Source organism: Oenanthe melanoleuca, chromosome 4A (genome assembly GCF_029582105.1).
Source record: "Oenanthe melanoleuca isolate GR-GAL-2019-014 chromosome 4A, OMel1.0, whole genome shotgun sequence".
In the NCBI taxonomy this organism is placed as follows: Eukaryota; Metazoa; Chordata; class Aves; order Passeriformes; family Muscicapidae; genus Oenanthe; species Oenanthe melanoleuca.
Genome location: NC_079338.1, coordinates 7188202 through 7205797, shown reverse-complemented (window position 1 = coordinate 7205797; position 17596 = coordinate 7188202). Strand labels below are relative to the sequence as shown.

At 47.1% G+C, this 17596-nt stretch overlaps 1 protein-coding gene across 3 annotated transcripts in view; it reads right to left on the bottom strand.

Annotated features, from left to right (window-relative positions):
• Positions 1–8722, bottom strand: part of GPR50 (G protein-coupled receptor 50) — a 55818-nt gene extending 47096 nt beyond the window's left edge. For 2 of the 3 annotated variants that reach the window (XR_008840527.1, XM_056491535.1), the window contains exon 1: positions 8039–8721. Coding sequence is in view for 2 of the 3 variants with exons in the window: in XM_056491535.1 (XP_056347510.1) it covers positions 8039–8651 (613 nt within the window). In the remaining variant the exon portion in view is untranslated. Of the gene's footprint in view, positions 1–8038 lie in introns of all 3 variants that reach the window. The other variant, XM_056491536.1, reaches the window with a different exon arrangement.
• Between the last annotated feature and the right edge of the window lie 8874 nt (positions 8723–17596).

The window sequence follows — 17596 nt, the reverse complement described above, 5'->3', positions numbered from 1 at the left end:
GTATCCATGTCAAAGGAAAAACAGGGATTCAGGGCAGGTGGGATGCTGGACTGCTGGACCTCAGTCCCCTACAGACCCTGCAGCATTTGCCAACATCACATCTGAAGGTGATGCTGGGGATTGTTCAACAAAGCAAGATCTGAGGTCTCTCAACACAAGGCATCAAGGGGATAGTCTCAGAAGACAGGGACTCACTGGTCCTCATTCCAACTTTCAGGAATGAAGAGTGCTAAATATTAGAAAGCTACACCACAGGTTTCCTTTTACATCTTCCAGAAAAAGCTGTCCCATCAGACTGGGGCTGCTGTGGACATGACTGTCCCAGGATTGTGGCACAGCCTTCACCTAAGGACTATTCTCCTCCATCCCTGCTCTCTGCTGTGGGACAGACTTGGAAGTAATTAAACATCCTGCACAGAGAGACAAAGGCAAACAAAATGCAAACAACAAAATGAAAACAAAATGAAAAAAAAAGATAAAAGCATACAAAACCCATCTCTGAATTAATTTCCATTTTCTTTATTGGCCATGACACGACAGTTGTCTTTCTAAACATTTTAATTAATCACAGAGAACAGTTACTTTGAGCACATAGGCCCACCTTCTGTCTTCCTGAAACATTTTCCAGCTCATATTGAAGGACTCTGTGCAAGGTAATGAACTATTTACCATTATCTATGCCAGTACTTGGCTCTCCAGACCTTTTAGGAACATCAGGTCCTCAGGCAGCAATGCTCTTTGGGGCCAAAAAGAAAACAAGAGCCTGTGCTAGAGACAGGGCTGGGAGGGAGAGAGAGGGAGAATGGGAGCTCAGCACTGTGCTGAACATGGCTTGTTCTCTTGCCCTTAGGATGGCCATCTGGGGAGGCAGGGTGTTATTTTACGTGATAAAAGACATAAATCTGCCTAATAATAGGATTTTTGTTTCAACTAATTTGTGGGTAACTGTATATAGACCTACATGTATAACAGAACTTTTGTCAATCACTGCAAAGACAAATATTCTTCAGTTCAGAAATGCCAGAATTATTGTTTCTAGTGGAAACCTGACTCATTGCCATATTGGTTTTGCATGGCCTGGTTTTTGGTCCAGGGGGGCCACAAAGATGGCTCCTATGAAAAGCTCCTGGAATCTTCCACCATGTCCAGCAGGGCCAATCTCTGATGGCTTTGAAGCTGGACATGCTGGTGGCCAAAACTGGGCCAATAAGAGAGGTTGGTAACACCTCTGTGATTACGTATTTAAGAAGCAAATCAAAACAAAGTCACAGGTTTTGCTTCTAGTCAGAGGAGGAGGTAAGAATATGTGAGTGAAAACAACATGGAGACATCAAGATCAGTGGAGAAGGAGGGGAGGGAGGTGTTCCAGGCACTGGTGCCGAGATTCCTCTGCAGGCTCTGGTGAAGACCATGCTGAAGCAACTGTGCCCCTCAGCCCAAGGAGATCCACAAGGGATGCAGAGATCCACCCGTAGCCTATAGGGAAAGTGCCTATGCCAGAGTGGTGGATGCCTGGAGGAGGCTGTGATCCAGTGGAAGACATGGTAGAGAGAGAGAGAGCCCCTTCTTCCAGGCTGGAGCATCCCTGTCCTTGGAGGACTGCACCCTGTGGACCCACATCACAGCAGCTTTGGGAGGACTGTCTGACCGTGGGGGAAGTTCACGTCACAGCAGGTGCGGTATGGCTGCTGCTCATGAGAGCGGACCCATGCCTGAGAAGTTCATGGAGAACTGTCTCCCATGGGAGGGACCCCATGGTCTCAAACGGGAAGGACTCTTCTCTCAGAGCAGTGAAAGAGAATCTCAGTGATGAACTGACCAAAACCCCCATGCCCTGTCTCTCTGCACTGTCAGTGGGAAGGAGGGAGGGCTGGGGGGAAGCAGTTTTAAGGACTTATTTTACTTCTCATTATCCTCCTCTGATTCTGTTAGTAATAAATTCACTTTGCAACCATAAGTTGAGCCTGTTTTGTCCTTTAAGTGTTTCTCCTGGTCTTTATCTCACTCATGAAGCATTCATTAATTATATTGTTTTTCCCTCTCCAATGCCCAGCTGCAGCAGGGGAGGATGCGCAAAAGACTTTCATGGGTGCCTGGCATTGGGCCAGCATCAAATCATGACAACTCCTCTCAAATCATGTATTTATCACTTGACCACATACCATCTGGCTCCCAAAACACTAGTACACCTGAAGTGCTTGCTGAGCACTGCTGACTTACTGAGTGACTAACAGTGCTTCAACTCCATTTCCCAGCCACACATCCAAGACTTACAGTGTTGTGTTCAAGTCCTGCTCCAAACTGGGGTTTGGGAGTGGGAGAAGTAGGAGAAAATGATTGAGATTGGGAGGAGCAAAAATTTCTGCTGGGAGTTACACAGAGTTTCACAAAGGGGCTCCTGAAATCCAGTCTTCCTAAAAATACTTGCATCTACATAAAGACTTTTTTCTGTGAAGAAAAAAATAGAAAAATAAAAAAGCAAATCCAAATATTGGAAGCTTTGACCTCACAGAGTTGATGGAATGGAATCCCCTTGGGAACCCCAATGGAGCTGCACAAAGGACCAATTTAGAAATATTTCTGAAGCTACTGTGCTACAAAGCAACTCAGGAGCTGTTCATGCCCGAGCTTCCCCTGGAGCTCTGAGAGCTCAGCAGGGGAGCAGAACAGCATGGGGCCACAAAAGCCACTTGGAGCAAGACAGTGGCTGAGCCTCCTCCTTAGCACTCTGGACACTGCCCAGGAGGAGCCCAGAGCAGCACTGCTGGAAGGAGGGATGCGCCAGGGCCTGGATGGGAATCCAGCCTGAACCCTCACCAATGAAGGAGCAAGTGAATGTGAAGGTGATGCCATCAGAGACCTCTTCAAATCAGTTTGGCCACAGGGCTGTGCCTGTGGCTCCAACACAGCCTAAAAAAATGCCATGTCTTTGTGGCTCACTGCGCAAGATATCTTCTAGAAAAAGACAGGTCGAGACTGTTCTCCACTTTATGCTCCTATTACACTTAAAGTTCAAACTTAACCTTAATCCAAATTGATTTTCTCACAGGTTTCATCCCACTGTCACTCCCGCTTCTCCCACCTCCCACAGGCAGCAGCCCCACTCCAGCACCCACCTGCAGAGCCACAGGAGCAGGGGGCTGCAGCAGAGGGACAGATCCATCCCCAAGTGCACTTCTGCTCTGCTGCTCCCAGAGCCTAGCACAACCCCACAAGAAACCACTTTCAACAACAACTCTGCACCAGCCCTACAGCCCATGCCCTCACTGTGCTGATACCCAGCCCCAGTCAGGTTTCTCCAGAGCAGCCCTAACGCTACAGGTACCATTCCCATGATTGGTGGCACAGGGGGGAGCACTGGCAGTCATCCTGATATGGCAAACCTATCACTGACTGGTTGGTGGTTCAGTAACAAAGCTAAAAGCAACCTCTGGCATGGACTGTCCCCCACAAGAGACATTTGTCAGCAGCTCACCCCTCTGATGTCACAGGTGTCCATCCCTGCTGAAGGGCAAGGGGGTACTGGGTGCAACCCTTCCACATCAGAGGACCCAGAAGGTAGGGAAGAGCAGACCCTGGAGTATCAGCAACCTTCTTACTGTTTAACAAACAGACAGCCTGTTCCCCTCAGCAGAGCCCCTCCAGAAAGCCCAGCCACCCGCGGCAGGGCCCCCCTCATTTCAGCCATGGGCTGGGTACATCAGCAGCACTGGTAGGAGTTTGCTGTAGACAAGTGAATCAGTGGAACAGATGAGCAGCCCCTGAAGCATCTACCCACAATGTACAGCAATAAGAGATGTAATTTCAGGCTTATGGCAGATGCTGGAGGGTTTATGGTGCTCAAAAAAAAAAAAAAAAAACTTTAAAAAAATAAATCTCAACACCTACATATAATAGATATCTTTCTAGGACAAGGAAATCCTGGAGTAGCTGGAAGAAAACCAATCACAGTTTCCAACTACATTTGAGGTATGGAAATAGAACGTGGTCCAAAACATCTCCTAAAGGTCAGTTTCACAAAACTAGAAAAAAATAACTGAGAGAAAACATCTAAATATAAGTAAGTGTGACAATGCTTATTGGAGGATTTTTAAAGGTGGCTTAGTAGAGCCCTCTTACCCACCAAGAAAAGCAACGGTATATTTAAAAAAAAAAAAAAAATGGTTTAAAATAACAATTTTTTAAGACAAGAGGCAAATTAAAAAAAAAATAAAAAACTTTAACAAAAATCCGCTATAAAATTAGAACAAATTTTATAGAATTCAACACATTTTATAAAGAAAGATAAAAGCTATTTGAAAAACCTAGAGGCATTAAGTCTATCAGGAAAAAAGCTACAATTTATCAATAAATTAGGCTTTATGCTAAAAAAGTACAGTAAAAGTATCCTGATATAGAGGATACAGAAAGTATAAGCATTATTTTTTATCTTTTCAAATAAGGATGACTTAAATCTCAGCTATAGCAAAATTCTCTGAGAAGCAAATTGGGAAGATCCCCAACACTATCTGCTAACCATCCTTCACATCAGTAACGAGAAAATCTGGACTCAGAGCCTTTGAAGGAGCTCACCCAAATTCCTAACATTGACTTTTAAAAAAAACCAAAAAAACAGAAGCCTGTCCCAGGCCAGCCAGGAAGTTCCAGAGGTCTTGGAATAATAAATTAAAAACCCTGCTCAAGCAAACAAAAACTTAGCACAGTGCCAGTATTTCCAGAGGGCAAACAGCTGACCCAGGAAGTGCAGGCTGGTCACCCTGCCTGGGCTCCCAACGGCAGGGAGTGGCCAGCACTCAGGGATGGAAACACACCTCCTGTTAGTCAACACAGTTTTCTGGCTGGAGGGCTTGTCAAATGGATCTAGTATTTCTTCTTAGAGTTTGCATTTGGCTGACAAAGGTAACTGTGTTGACATAATACATACAGACTTCTGTGTGACGCCTGACTTTGGCTGGGGTGACAGTTCAAGAACAAAATCCTCCCTGCTATGCAAACAGCCGTGTATAGTGTATATCCAGAAAATTAAAAGCCAGTTGAGTTCAATGACCCCATTAGAGTTGTACCTGTCTGCCCTTAGAGAGGTTTTGGATCCTAGAGATGATGTTCCCAAGACCAAAAAGGCAGCAGAAATTGCTCTCTGCACACAAAGCTGCAGGCAGCTGGGAGACATGGGTTTCCAGGGAATGCATGTTCGGGTTATGTGCCTGACTTTGCAGTGAGTTTAGAAGTAGAGAAGGGTATCGCCAGAGCCTCTACCTAGGGACCAGGCTAACTCATTGAAAACTATTGGCTGGTTTTAGAGCTGATTTTCACACTTGTAAAGCTGGTCAGAGCCGGAATGTAAAACTGTAAACTCAGCCATGCCAGCAGCCTTTGGTTGGTCCTGATCCTACATGTGCCACATTATACACAGCTCACTACCATTGTTTGTTACTTGGGTCCTAATCTGTGCTCAGCACTCTGAGCACCTTCCAGTAACAACACTGGATACACCAATTTATACCTTCCCAGATGGACAGAGATGTGGAGTGATTTCTCTTGGAAGATCAAGTTCTTCCCAACTCCCCCAGTGCCCAGTGCAATAGCAGGATAGTCAGGTTTGTCAAAGTTTTCAGCTGCCAAAAAATTTCACCCCTCCCATAAAGACATATAGACATCTTTCCTGTGAGAGGATCAGGGTTATTCCTCACACCCTTCACCCTCAATCATGTCATTGCCCTGTACTATGAGAATGCAGACCAAAGCCTGGACCTTTTTTGAACTTCTCTGACCACACAAGTATCTCCAAGTGTCCAGGTAGCTGGATGTAGGAAAGCCTAACACTGGAAGTTCTCCAGCATGACTGGCTGAACAGTCACCTGTGGATGTGAATTGTCAACCACAAAGTACACCTGGGGCTTTCAGTAAATCCCAGTTTTCTCTGTCCACAGGCACCACTCACCTCCTTCTCTTTGTTCAGTTCCAGGCAAATGCTGATGTGAGATGCTGCCCAACATTAACACTCTTGTAGCTATGTGCCATTATAGCTGTGGGCAGTACTGAAGTGACAAGTGACAAGTTCTTTAAAAACGTCCATGGCAATGGACCAAAAATCCCACCCTCACAAGAGTGATCAACCACCACAGCTACTGAAGCAGTGCCAGTTACTCATCCCAGCCTGTATCCAGCTCATCCTGATAATACAGTTTTAGCCCCAGCTGGATGACTTTGCATAAACTTGCTCCAGAAATGGAGGACTTAGTCCTTCCAGGATTTGGCAAGAGCTGACACAGCCATCACATCATTTACTGAACTGCTTAGTAGATATACTAAGAGTACTAAGATATACTAAGAGTAGATATACTCTTTGTCCAAAGGACTTCAATCTGGCTGCTGGGCTCCAGATGAGCCCTTCTCATTCACATGGCTGCTCACGTAACAGGAGGAACATGAGCTGAGATCCCTGACTTTTTGTCCTGTGTCCAGGGAGGCTGACTGCTTACTTTCCAACACAGAGAGATGCAGTATTATCTGAACACCCTAAGCACATACGATCTTTTTAGCAACAGAGGATGACAACACTTACAGGCAGGTTAGACATTTTACTTTACTGAATCAGACCATCACCACTGCCCTGATCACCTCACCCCCCTGCTGCTGAATCCCTTCATCATTTAGTACAGGCATTCCCAGTTTAGGCTGTAACTGAAGGACAAGCAGTGCTCAGGTGAACAAAACAGGATGGGTCTTAGGACTTACCACTGTTTCAAAGTCTGTCACACTCAAGTTCTGTGTGCAACAAGAGCCACATCCCCTCAGATCAGGAAGGTTAGCACTGTTTTCACTTGTGTTGACTTTATTCATACAAGCTGACAGCTTGTACAGAGAGTAGACAACAGGCTAGACAAGGACCAAGATCTGGAAAATATCTCCATGATCACTTCAACACAAAGCTGTTCTTTTTCACTTTCATGGGAGCTTTAACTCAATTCACAGTGGAGGCAGTCAAACATGAAATGCATTCAAGTGATCAATGTTTTGAAAGGTAATAAAAGCAGTTAATAGCTTCAAATCTGCTTGCAGCCAGATAACATAAACAGCTAGTTAGTTACATTGGGGAGAAAGGTAGGGTGCTTCTTTTTCTTCCACAGAATCACAAGCTTGCAGCACTCACATTTTAAGCAACGCTGAAGAGAAGAGCAAATATCTTTTCCAACTATACTGCAGTTTCTTATAAACCCAGCACAGCCTGTCTGTGCACTATGGATGCTGTAAGCAGCATTTTATGTACCAGTTAAAAAGCAACTCACTATTCGAGGTCACTGCATCCAGCGCCTGCCCAAGCCAATGGCCATTTCTGTGCTTTCTATCATTAAAAAATCAATCAAATGTTAGAAGCATTGGAGTGAAATTGTCCTGTCAGCCTTATCCATCATGTACTTTTACTGAACCCTGTTGAGTTACTGCTTATTTACAGAGGACTGAGAGACACAGTGAGACATCAGCATCTCAAAATGCAACTTGCATCATAAACACTACAGATACTTCATCAAAGCCATTTTACAAGCTATAAAAGTGAAGACAATTTTATGTCTCTCTCTATAAAAGCAGACAGTGATATAGTCCTCGGCAAAACATACTCTATGGTAAGATTTAAGCAGCACTACACAGACTACTTGAAACTCCTTATATCCAGTATAAGTTCTCTGTTAACACTGATATTCAGTACTATTTCTTTGCTAAAATAACGAGACTTTGAAGGAAAGAAATTGATACCCTCCAATAATACAGCCTTCTTAAAAATACTGAATAATATCAGTTTAACAATTTTCCTAGATGAATTCATTAGGGAGGTCAATACACAAGACTACAAAAGCAGACTTCCAAATCACCCGTGGAAAAAAAACATGTAAATTTTTCACTCTGTTTTCAGCACAGCAGATTTATGATAAAAATACTAAAACACTGAAAGGCTGGAACACGAAAGCAAGTGTACAGCGTCTTAAAACCCGAGCACTCTTGCTCAGCAACCTGACGCGGCACTCGGAGTCGCCCTCACCTGCGCTTCTGCCCCGCTCCTCCCAGCGCAGGTCGGCTGAAGGGACGTGGGTTTTACCTGAGTTGGCTCCTCCGTTTGCAGCTGCCTCTGGGGGATAAAAGTTTCGAAAAGTCGGAGGACAGCAGCAGCAGCGGGACGGGACGGGCAGAGAGTGAGTCGGGAACGCGGCGGTAGCCCGCTCACCGGACAGAAGTGACGGGCGGGCACTACACCGGCTCACCGACAGCTCGGAGCCTTTGGCCAGGGCAGATCGGAACCGGGGCTCCCCAGCGGAGGTGCCCTCACCGCCCCGGTGCGGGACGGCCGTTCTGCTCTCGCCGCCCTCCACGGGCTCTCGCCCCGCCAGCAGCGGGGCCATGCGGGGCCGGGGCGGCGGAGCCCGGGGCGCGGAGCGGGGCCGCCCGCTCCGCCCGCCCCTCGCGCACGCCTCGCGCTCACCAGCGTTGCGGAGCTTCTTGTTCCGCAGTACAGAGAGGATGACCAGCGCGTTGCCCAGCACGTCCACCACGATGGTGAAGATAAGCACGGCCGCCAGGCCGGTGGCGGCTCCCACCGCCGGGCCCCCCTCCAACCGGCAGCCTGGGCAGCTCTCGTTGCTCCCCGGCCGCTCCATGCGTGCCTCTGTCCGCCACCGCCGGGGCCCCTCCTCCTCCCGTTCCGACGGCAGCTCTCACCCCCGGCCCGGCCCGTCCCGTCCCGTCCCGGGGAGAGTCCGCCGCCCCTTCCTCGGTGGTGCCACCTCCCTGCCCAAGGCGGAGCGGGGGGGGCCGGCCGGGGGGTGCCCGGTCCGCGGCGGGGGCACTGAGGCGCTCTCCGGGCCGATGGTGCCACCGCGCGGCGGCGCCGGGCAGCGCGGAGCGGAAGCAGGCGGGGATCCCCGCCCGGAGCCGTCGGCCCCGCAGCCCCTGCCCACCCTCCCGGCGGGACCGGCATACCTCCAGCCTCCGCTGCAGCCGGGACGCTCGCCCGCCTCTAGGAGCCCCATCCCGCCCTCGGGCGGCGGTGCCGGCAGGGAGAGATTACGACACGAAGTTTCGCACCTCGAGTCGCTGAAGCCTTTCCCGGTGCCTTTGTTTCCCACTGCCCCGCGGCTCCGCTCCCAGCCAGCCACCCCTCAGGCAAACCCATCCCCACAGGGACTTTCTCCACCAATTACGCCGGAATAAGACCATACACTTTCGGTTTAATACTTTTTACCGATTGTAACGTTTGCACTGTATAAGCCTCAACAGTAATACAAGTTCAGCAGCCCAATCACTCAGCTTCTCAGCCGCAGCAAAACAGCACTTAGCCGGGATACCCAACTCTGGTAGCCAGGATATCCAGCTGCCGCAGCCCAGCCCCATGGCTGGGGCTTCCAGGTACCTTCTGTGCTTTATTCCACACCAGCATGAGCAAGATGACACCAAATCACTGTGGTTAGACTGTGGGTGCAATACCACAATCACATGAACTCTCAGCTTTGTTCAGAAAGAAAAATCAGAAAAGAGAAAACAGGGATACTATAGAACCATGGAATGGTTTGAGTTGGAAAGGACCTTATAGATCATTCAGTTCAAATTCCTCATGCCATGGGCAGGAGCACCTTCAGGAACACCAGGTTGCTCAGAGCCCCATCCAGCCTGGCCTGGAACATTTCAAGTGATGTGGCATCCACAGCCGCTCTAGGCAACCTGTGGGCCTCATCATCCTCAACAGCCAAAAATTTCTTCCTTATATTGAATCTAAACCCACCCTCTGTCAGTTTAAAGCCATTCCCTCTCATTCCATCACTTCATGCCCTTGTCTAAAGTCCTTCTCCAACTCTCTTGAGAGGGCAGTTGTAATGAAGAGACAGGGGTCTTCATGATGTGCTTGCATTAAGTCATGAAGCCGTTTATTGATACACAAAGCAAAGTTTATATATCTTTTCAGTTATTGCGAAAAATAGCGAACCAAAAATGTTCATGTAATTAGGCTATATTGCTTACTTGTAGCTAAGTAACATTGCTTTAATCTATGCCTTGCTTTAAACTAACCAGGTACATGTAGTACTTCGCCTGATTCCCCACAAAACTGCATGCTAAGCACCTCGTACCAAGCACTTTCTTATCTCTTACATTCCTTCTTCAAAATCCCTCTTATTTTTGGCAAGGGTTGCAGCCTACTATGGCTGACACATCCTTGTTGGTTGTGACAAGCTGAGCAGTGCTCGCAGCTCTCTATTTGTATTCCCACACTCTTGCAGCCCCTATAGGAACTGAAAAGTGCTATATGGTGTCCCTGAAACTTTTTCTTCTCCAGGCTGAACAATCCCAGCTCTCTCAGCCTGTGTTCATAGCAGAGGTGCTCAGCATCAGCCATGGTCAGGACAGAGGGCAGGGGCATGCTTAGATTGTCCAGCACCACTTCCCTCTGGCTTCTGCCCAAAGCCACCTCTCTGTGTGCAGGTCAAAGTGTCCAAGCAGACATTTAGGTTGTGTCACAACCCATCATGGGGGTTTTACATCTGCCTGGTTGAGTGAGTCAATAACAAACCAAAAAGCAAAGCTTTTGATAGCTCATTCCTTTCCAGCAGAGTACAACAGCAGCAAGGCACAGCAGAGACCAGCAGCAAATAGGGTCTGCCCTGGCCTGGTGGCCCAGGGTCAGAGCCAGCCCTGCATCTGTATTCAGAATGTTGCTGAGCCAAGCTGCTTTAAATGTCTTCTTATGTTTTCTCCATGACTGCAGAGCACTCAATTTTGACCAAAAAAAAAAAAAAAAAAAAAAAAAAAAGGGGTTTAAATCCTGGATTCTTGAATTGTTACATACAGCATTTTGGCTAGATATGTAACTTCTTTTGGTTTCCTTTTGACACTCTGCACTGAATTCTGAATACTTTTGAAAATATTTTCTCTATGTAAACCAAGTAATTTCAAATAATTTTGTTCATGGATCTTCAGCTGCTCTTCAGCAGTTCAAGACATACCTGCAGACAGGAGTAAGGTCAACTCTTATGGAGTTGATACTCTCATGTCCTTCCAGCACCTTTCACCTTCACTCTGCTCTTCTCTGTCAGTTTTGCACCATTTATGAGATGCTGTTTCAGCTGTGGAGAACTGGGATGTGACTTCAAAGGACCTGAACTTTACATACAAATGTCTTGGAAATAGCACCACAGCTACCCAAAAAAAGACTTTGGCCTCACACGTAAAAAAACCGTGCTCACACAGCAGTGTGAGGTAAAGGGGGTGTAGCATTTCATGAAATGAATGCAACTGGAAAAAATATAAAAAGGGCTTTTTATCTGGCCACTTTTTTGGTGTGAAATTTATGCCTGCAAAAAGCAGCCTTTTTCCACCGCCTGCAGTGACTGCCCTAGACGGGAAGGTCTGCAGAGCTCTACCAGGCATGTGTGCATCTGCTTAGTTGCAGCAACTAATCTTCCGTAAGAAATGTAGAAGAAATTATGATAAATGCAGTGAGCAACTGTTTTCATTACTGGAGTGATTTAGATGAATGATCTTCAGGCTGTTTCCTTCCACCTACCTGCTAAATGAACTCTTCACTGCTTCAATTATGACAAGGCAAGCACTCTAGGAAGTAGTGGCAAGGGAAAAAAAATTAAAGTAGAGGTATCAATAAGACCTTTTTAATTACACTTTACCAAAACTGCTGACATAAATCACGCCGAAATGAGAGTATTCCCAGTGTGTTTGAAGAATTCAGGCTCATTTGATTGTGCAAGGATCATGAATGTGATCTCAGGAGAAGGCACCTGAATTAGGGTCAGAAACCAGAATCCTTCAATACCTGAACTACATCAGGGAGAGTAGGTACATGCAAGCAAACAGGAAGACAAAGTAGAATGCAATCAGTGTAAAATATTCAAGCACCATAAATGCACACTCCTTATGCAAAACTGTCACAGCTTTGTTAACCGGGAGGCTGAGAGGGGCAGTGCCTGGCACACTCCTGCCATGCTCATCACAGCAGCCCTGTGCAGAGCATCTCTCATCCCTCACTGAGCATGTCCAGTGGCACAAAACATCCCTGTTTCCCAACCCTACCTATCAGGGCACACAGCTCAGTAAGAGTTATTCCAGGTAATAAATGGAAGCTCACGTAATTGAGGCTTAATCTTCCTTCTTGCTACCTTGAGTCCTCTTTAAAAAGATTATTTTGCCTTCAGAGACAGCTTTAATGCTACTTAATGAATCGCTTATAAATGAAGAATTTTTTTCCCTCCTATACAGGGATATGCTGACTACTACTACTGATTGTCACAGAGACAATTAACTTTTGTCAAATATACAAAAATAATAGCTTTTCTCTACAAATACTACTATAATGAATTTGACATATTTAGGCCAATTTTCCTTTCTGTTTTGACTAAGTGTGCTTAGTGACAGTGACATACCCATTCCCTTTAGCCACACCTGGGGAACTCCTCATACTTACCAAAATAATTAGTGGCCCCCTGGGCACCTGCTGGAACAGGTAGGTTAGCACTAGATCAGGAATACCAGGTTGGAAATTTCAGAATTCAAGCATAAGCTCATTCACAGGGGTCTTGGTGTCCCACTTCAAAGGAGGGGGGAGACATGAAAAAACAGGAGATAGAAAATCAGAGCCTCAGCCTCCATGCTGCCTGTCTCAGTTGCAGACAGAGTGCAGGCAAGCCATCATTGATCTATAACCCCATCCTCGCAAAAGCAGGCACCAGGACCACAGGGACCACCAGGACCACAGGGCAGGTTAGTGGTTTCCTCACTGAAAATAACTCCCAGTGAGCTGCAAGGGCAATTTTATAGTCACTCCTGACACTGAGGTCCCCAAGCAGTAACACTCAGTTGTCTCCCTTGCCCATGTCCCACCTAACACCTGCTCTGTTCCCCAGATCCACACAGGCAGGGCCAAGATGAGGAATGAAGCTGAACACCTCTTCTCCCACTGTACGACCCTAGCCAAGTACTCATATTCATTTCTAGCAAAACCAGCAGACAATGAAAGTTGTAATTTCTCAACACATGGCCATTTTGACTCAAGCAGTGGCCTTTGGGAGACACGCATAAGCAGAAATGAGGCTGATAAATCCTTTGCCACATGGATTACTTCCACACCCTTTAGCCCCTGCATGGCTGCTCCTGGTGATGGGCAGAGCAGGTTTCCTCCATGCCTAAACAGACTGGGTGAGAGTGTAGAGGTCTCTGCTGTCTCCTGTATTGATACCAGCAGCCCACAGGTGTTGAATGCCACAAGGATATACAGCTCAGCCAGTGGAGAGCTTCAGCTGCTGCCTGTCCAGCACAGTCTGTTTTATTTGTTTAAGATTCCGATCTAAAGCCCAGACATGAACATGGTGGTTCATTCCTTGGTGCAGTCTAAGACTCACTGAGCAGACAAAAATGTCTAAAATAAATAATTTAGCCCTGCCATGCATCATGACTATTAGCATAAAAATAAGGGCAAACACCTTCTCTCCCCTCCGCTCCCTCCCCGCCACCTCCCCTTATCTCAATTCTGCCCTTAAATCCAGCATGTGGCCAGGAGGCAGAGTTATTTCCAAATCATTACCTACAGGGGAATCTTCATTATCCACCTGCAGTTGTCTACCCAAACATACAGCAGTCATCGCTTTCTCCCAAACTTTTCTCTCTTCCATTTGGACTGTGCAGCTATATATGCAGAGGTGTCACGGTGTGACTTGAGTTTGCCAACCTTAATATATTTAATTTCTTTTAGAGACGGGACCCAGGAGTAGAGACAAGGCAGGCTTAAAACTTAGAAAGGTACAAGAAGAAATTTATTAATAACACAAAAAATATTCAGAATAAGATCCCTAGATTGTTTCCTCCTCCCCTTCATTCAAACATTTCTTACCAACAAGCATACAGAGAGCACTTCAGTCAGTGATACATTCAAATAATCAGTTCAGTTTACTTAAGAGAGAACAGTCCCTTTTTGGTTCTGGCTTAGGGGGCGTCTTTTACCTTCACAATCCACATCCGCCCGGGAAAAATATTGCAGATTATGATTTTTCCTCCCATTCTGTCACAGTCCTTTCAGAGCTGTGCAATGGGTTATGTTACACACATGGGGTAGTACTTTTAAAGGCAGGCTGCTGAAAAACAAGATTCTCTTCATCTTCTTCACTATCAAATGTCTCTGTCTCTATTCCAGTCCTAAGACAGAGAGAGAGAGCTCCAATTCTCCAAGGCAAAAAAAAAAAAGTCATCTCCTTCTCTATTAAATGTCTCTGTTCACATTTCAGTCCCAGAACAGAGAGCTATATTTCTTCAACGCAAAAATAAGGTCTTCTTCTCAAGCATCCAAACCTCCCCAAGTATATTTCAGTTTAAAGGAATTTTAGTAAAGTCACTATTCCCTTAGCCCACAAAAAGGTTTTCAGCTACTTATCAGTTCGCATCTTTTCAATCTCTTCCCACCAGGAACTTTATCTTCATTGTGCTGACTTCTGAAGTCTCCAGGCTTTATTCCTTCCCATTCAGGAGAGCTTAGGAAAAATCGAGGATCTTATCCAGGCATGAAGAAGTTACAATTGTATCCAGATCGTGAAGAAACAGCAGGGGCAGCTAGAGGCCTCTTCTCTCAGAACGAGGAGGGAAGGGGGAAGGGAGAGCCTTTGCTGGCTCCCCGATCCCCCCTGCTCGGCCATGCCACGTGGAGAGGGGAGTCCGGGCCGCGCGGGGCCATGCGGTCAAAGTGGGGGGGGCCGGACCATGCAGCCGGGCCGGGCCCCTCGCAGAGCCGGGGCCGGGGTCCCAAGCCGGGCTCCCAGCAGAGCCGGGGTGCCAAGCTGGGCCCCCCCCCCGCGGAGCCGGGGCACCGGGCCGGACTCCAGGCCGAGCCCAGAGCCGGGCCGCAGCCCCCGGCCGGGGACCACCACCCCCGGAGACCGGAAGCCGAAAGAGAGCCAGCAAACCTGATCTGCTGTGATTTGTGAAAGCGAAATAACTTTTCATTGGTTTTCCGAGCTGTCCATCACCAAATCAGCTCTCTGATTGGTGGCAGCAGCCCACAGGGGAAGCTCCCAGAGACGGGAGAGCCCCTCCCACTTCCCAGCTTCAGGGGAGCCTGCTCGGAGGTGAATCCACCCCTTCCCCCAAGCACGTGAAACCAACACAAGAGGCAACACAGCTGTACTGTGCATGGTGAAAGAGAATCCCAGTCCTGGGCAAAACAGCACTGGCTACTTCAGCAATAAATAGATGAATGCAGCAGCTTGCCCTGAGCTGCCACCACAGAGGAGATCAACAAACAAGCGGCTCTATTTATGCCGTCGTGCTTGCCTAGAAACTCCAGCCAAACTAATAGCCTTGTGTTCAGTCACTTCCCCTCTTTGTGCCCAGAGCAGCAGCCTGACGCAGCGCACACAGCCTGCTCACCCAGAAGAGCCCTTTTTATTAATCGCTGCGAAAGCCGCGGACACAGGCCTGTTCATTCAGCCCAACTGTTCAACGCTGCAATCTAAATAAAAAGGGAAAGAAGGAAAACTGTATTCTTTTGCACCCTGAATAATAAATGACACCATCAATGTTGCCTTGGGATGCAACATCAAACCATTTCCTTTGCTCCAAGATGAGATTTAAGAAGAATGACTTTGAGGCTGACTTGCCTTTTTAAATATCCCATTTTTCCCCAATCTCAAACTCGAGAATGCAACATGAATGAAATCAGAATTAGCCTCGTTATAAACAAGCAAGGGGGGGCTGACCTAGATTCACTCAGAGGAAGTGATGGCTAAAGTTTAAAACCTGTCATACGGGGCTGTAGCACATTTAGGTCAAAGTTTGTTGCAATCAAATCATACTTTCTGAAAAGGCTTTTACTGGTGGGATGATTTGTATGGCAGTGGCTGAATTATGTATGGGATTTGTACAGTCTCTGCTGGCAAAAAAAAATATGTGTGAAGAAACTCAGGCTTTTCTCTGCAGCATCACCAGTGCCTCAAACCCAGCTCTGCATCCCTGGGGACACATGCTGGGTATTGTAGCAGCTACATCGGGCAGCATCCCATGGCTGGAACCAGTCTTGCTGCAGGTCTCAAGATGCTAGGACAGAATGTATGATCTTTCAGTGACATTACTTAACCCTACCCCAAAAAATGCCAAATTAGAGGGCCTGCTCCCAGCAAAGACAGCCTGGTTGCTGCGTAGGCTGCTCAGGGAGGATGTTCAGATGACAATTGAGAGGTAGCACAGAACTCTACCCAGGTGACAATCATGGCTGAAGGAAAGATATGGAAATGGCCCAGCTGGTGGGGTTTGTTGGGAGGAAAATTCCTCAGGGAAGGATTTAGTTGATATATTTAATAGCTAACAAAACCTAATGAATTAAGTGTTTTAGTATCAAAGCAATGCAAAGAGAGGAAAGCTTGTTCATGACAGATCAGTCCCCCTAACTCATTTGTCTTCTAGACCTGCCTTTGACTGAAGCAGAAGAACCACTCATTCTCTTCACACCATCCCCCAATGTGTGTGTTGAAGTGAGGCTAAGGCAGGCTTTTCCCTTCCACAGAAACAGCTTGGGATAGTAGGAGAAAAAGAAGGAGGGGAAAAAAAGGAGCACTTCATACTTTTTCTCATTGAGATTCCTCACCCAGTCCCTTTTCCTACCATTAGAAACCAAAACCAAACACATTCCTGCTCCTTACAGATCTCCTTTCACCATTCCCTTTCCAGCCCATCCCTTTTGCCCCAACATGCTGTGCACACAAAAATCTTGCTCTTCTCACAGTTTCCCATATCACCACCTACAGGGATGTGGCTGAGTTGCTCTCAGTTTTCCTAGTGCAGCTCTCGAAGCCTCTTTCACCTCATTTTCTCTCCCCTTCTTCCCCCTCCTCCAGCCTGGGGTTCATCCCTGTAAGAGATCATCTGGAGGAATCAGGCCAAACTTTTGGAAACATCAGGGTATTATCCAGTTCACCACCCCTGTATGTGGAGAAGGGACCTAAGTTTATCCTTTGACTGTGCAGGGGGAAGAGAGTGAGATGGAAAGTGCTGAGATGCTCTGGGGACTCTCCCCTTCACATTCCCTGCTTCCCCATCCCCCATTTGCATTTGGATGTACATCTGCCTGCAAACATTCTGCCCATGCTACGTCCAAGCTGCTTTTCTAGCTGGGGATGGCATAAGCCATTGCCATTGGCAGTTGCTTTCCAATGCTAAGGCTGAAATTATAGTTGTTCTCTGCAAGAAGAGAAACAACTGTCTTAAGAAAGGAGACAAGGAGCTTTCCCTTTCCTGGAGCAGCCCCTCCTGCAGCCTGGATTGTGACTTGAGCAAACTTCAGGAGCACTTGGCACTAAGCACCTTGCTATAAGGCAGCGGTGTAGGAAGGACAGTGTGACACATTCAAGCTCTTCATTATGTCCCAAGCAGCACCTTTGTTGCACCTGCAGTAATGAGGGCTAGCTACATCCACGGCTGTTAGTGAGATCCTGTTTTACTTCAACCTCATTATAGGAAATAGCCTGCTCAGATCCAGCAGCCGTGGAGATGTTTCCTCTCATGAAGCCGATTGCCTTCCCCTGTCAATTACATGCAGAGAGCTCGACAGCCCTGTGCAAAT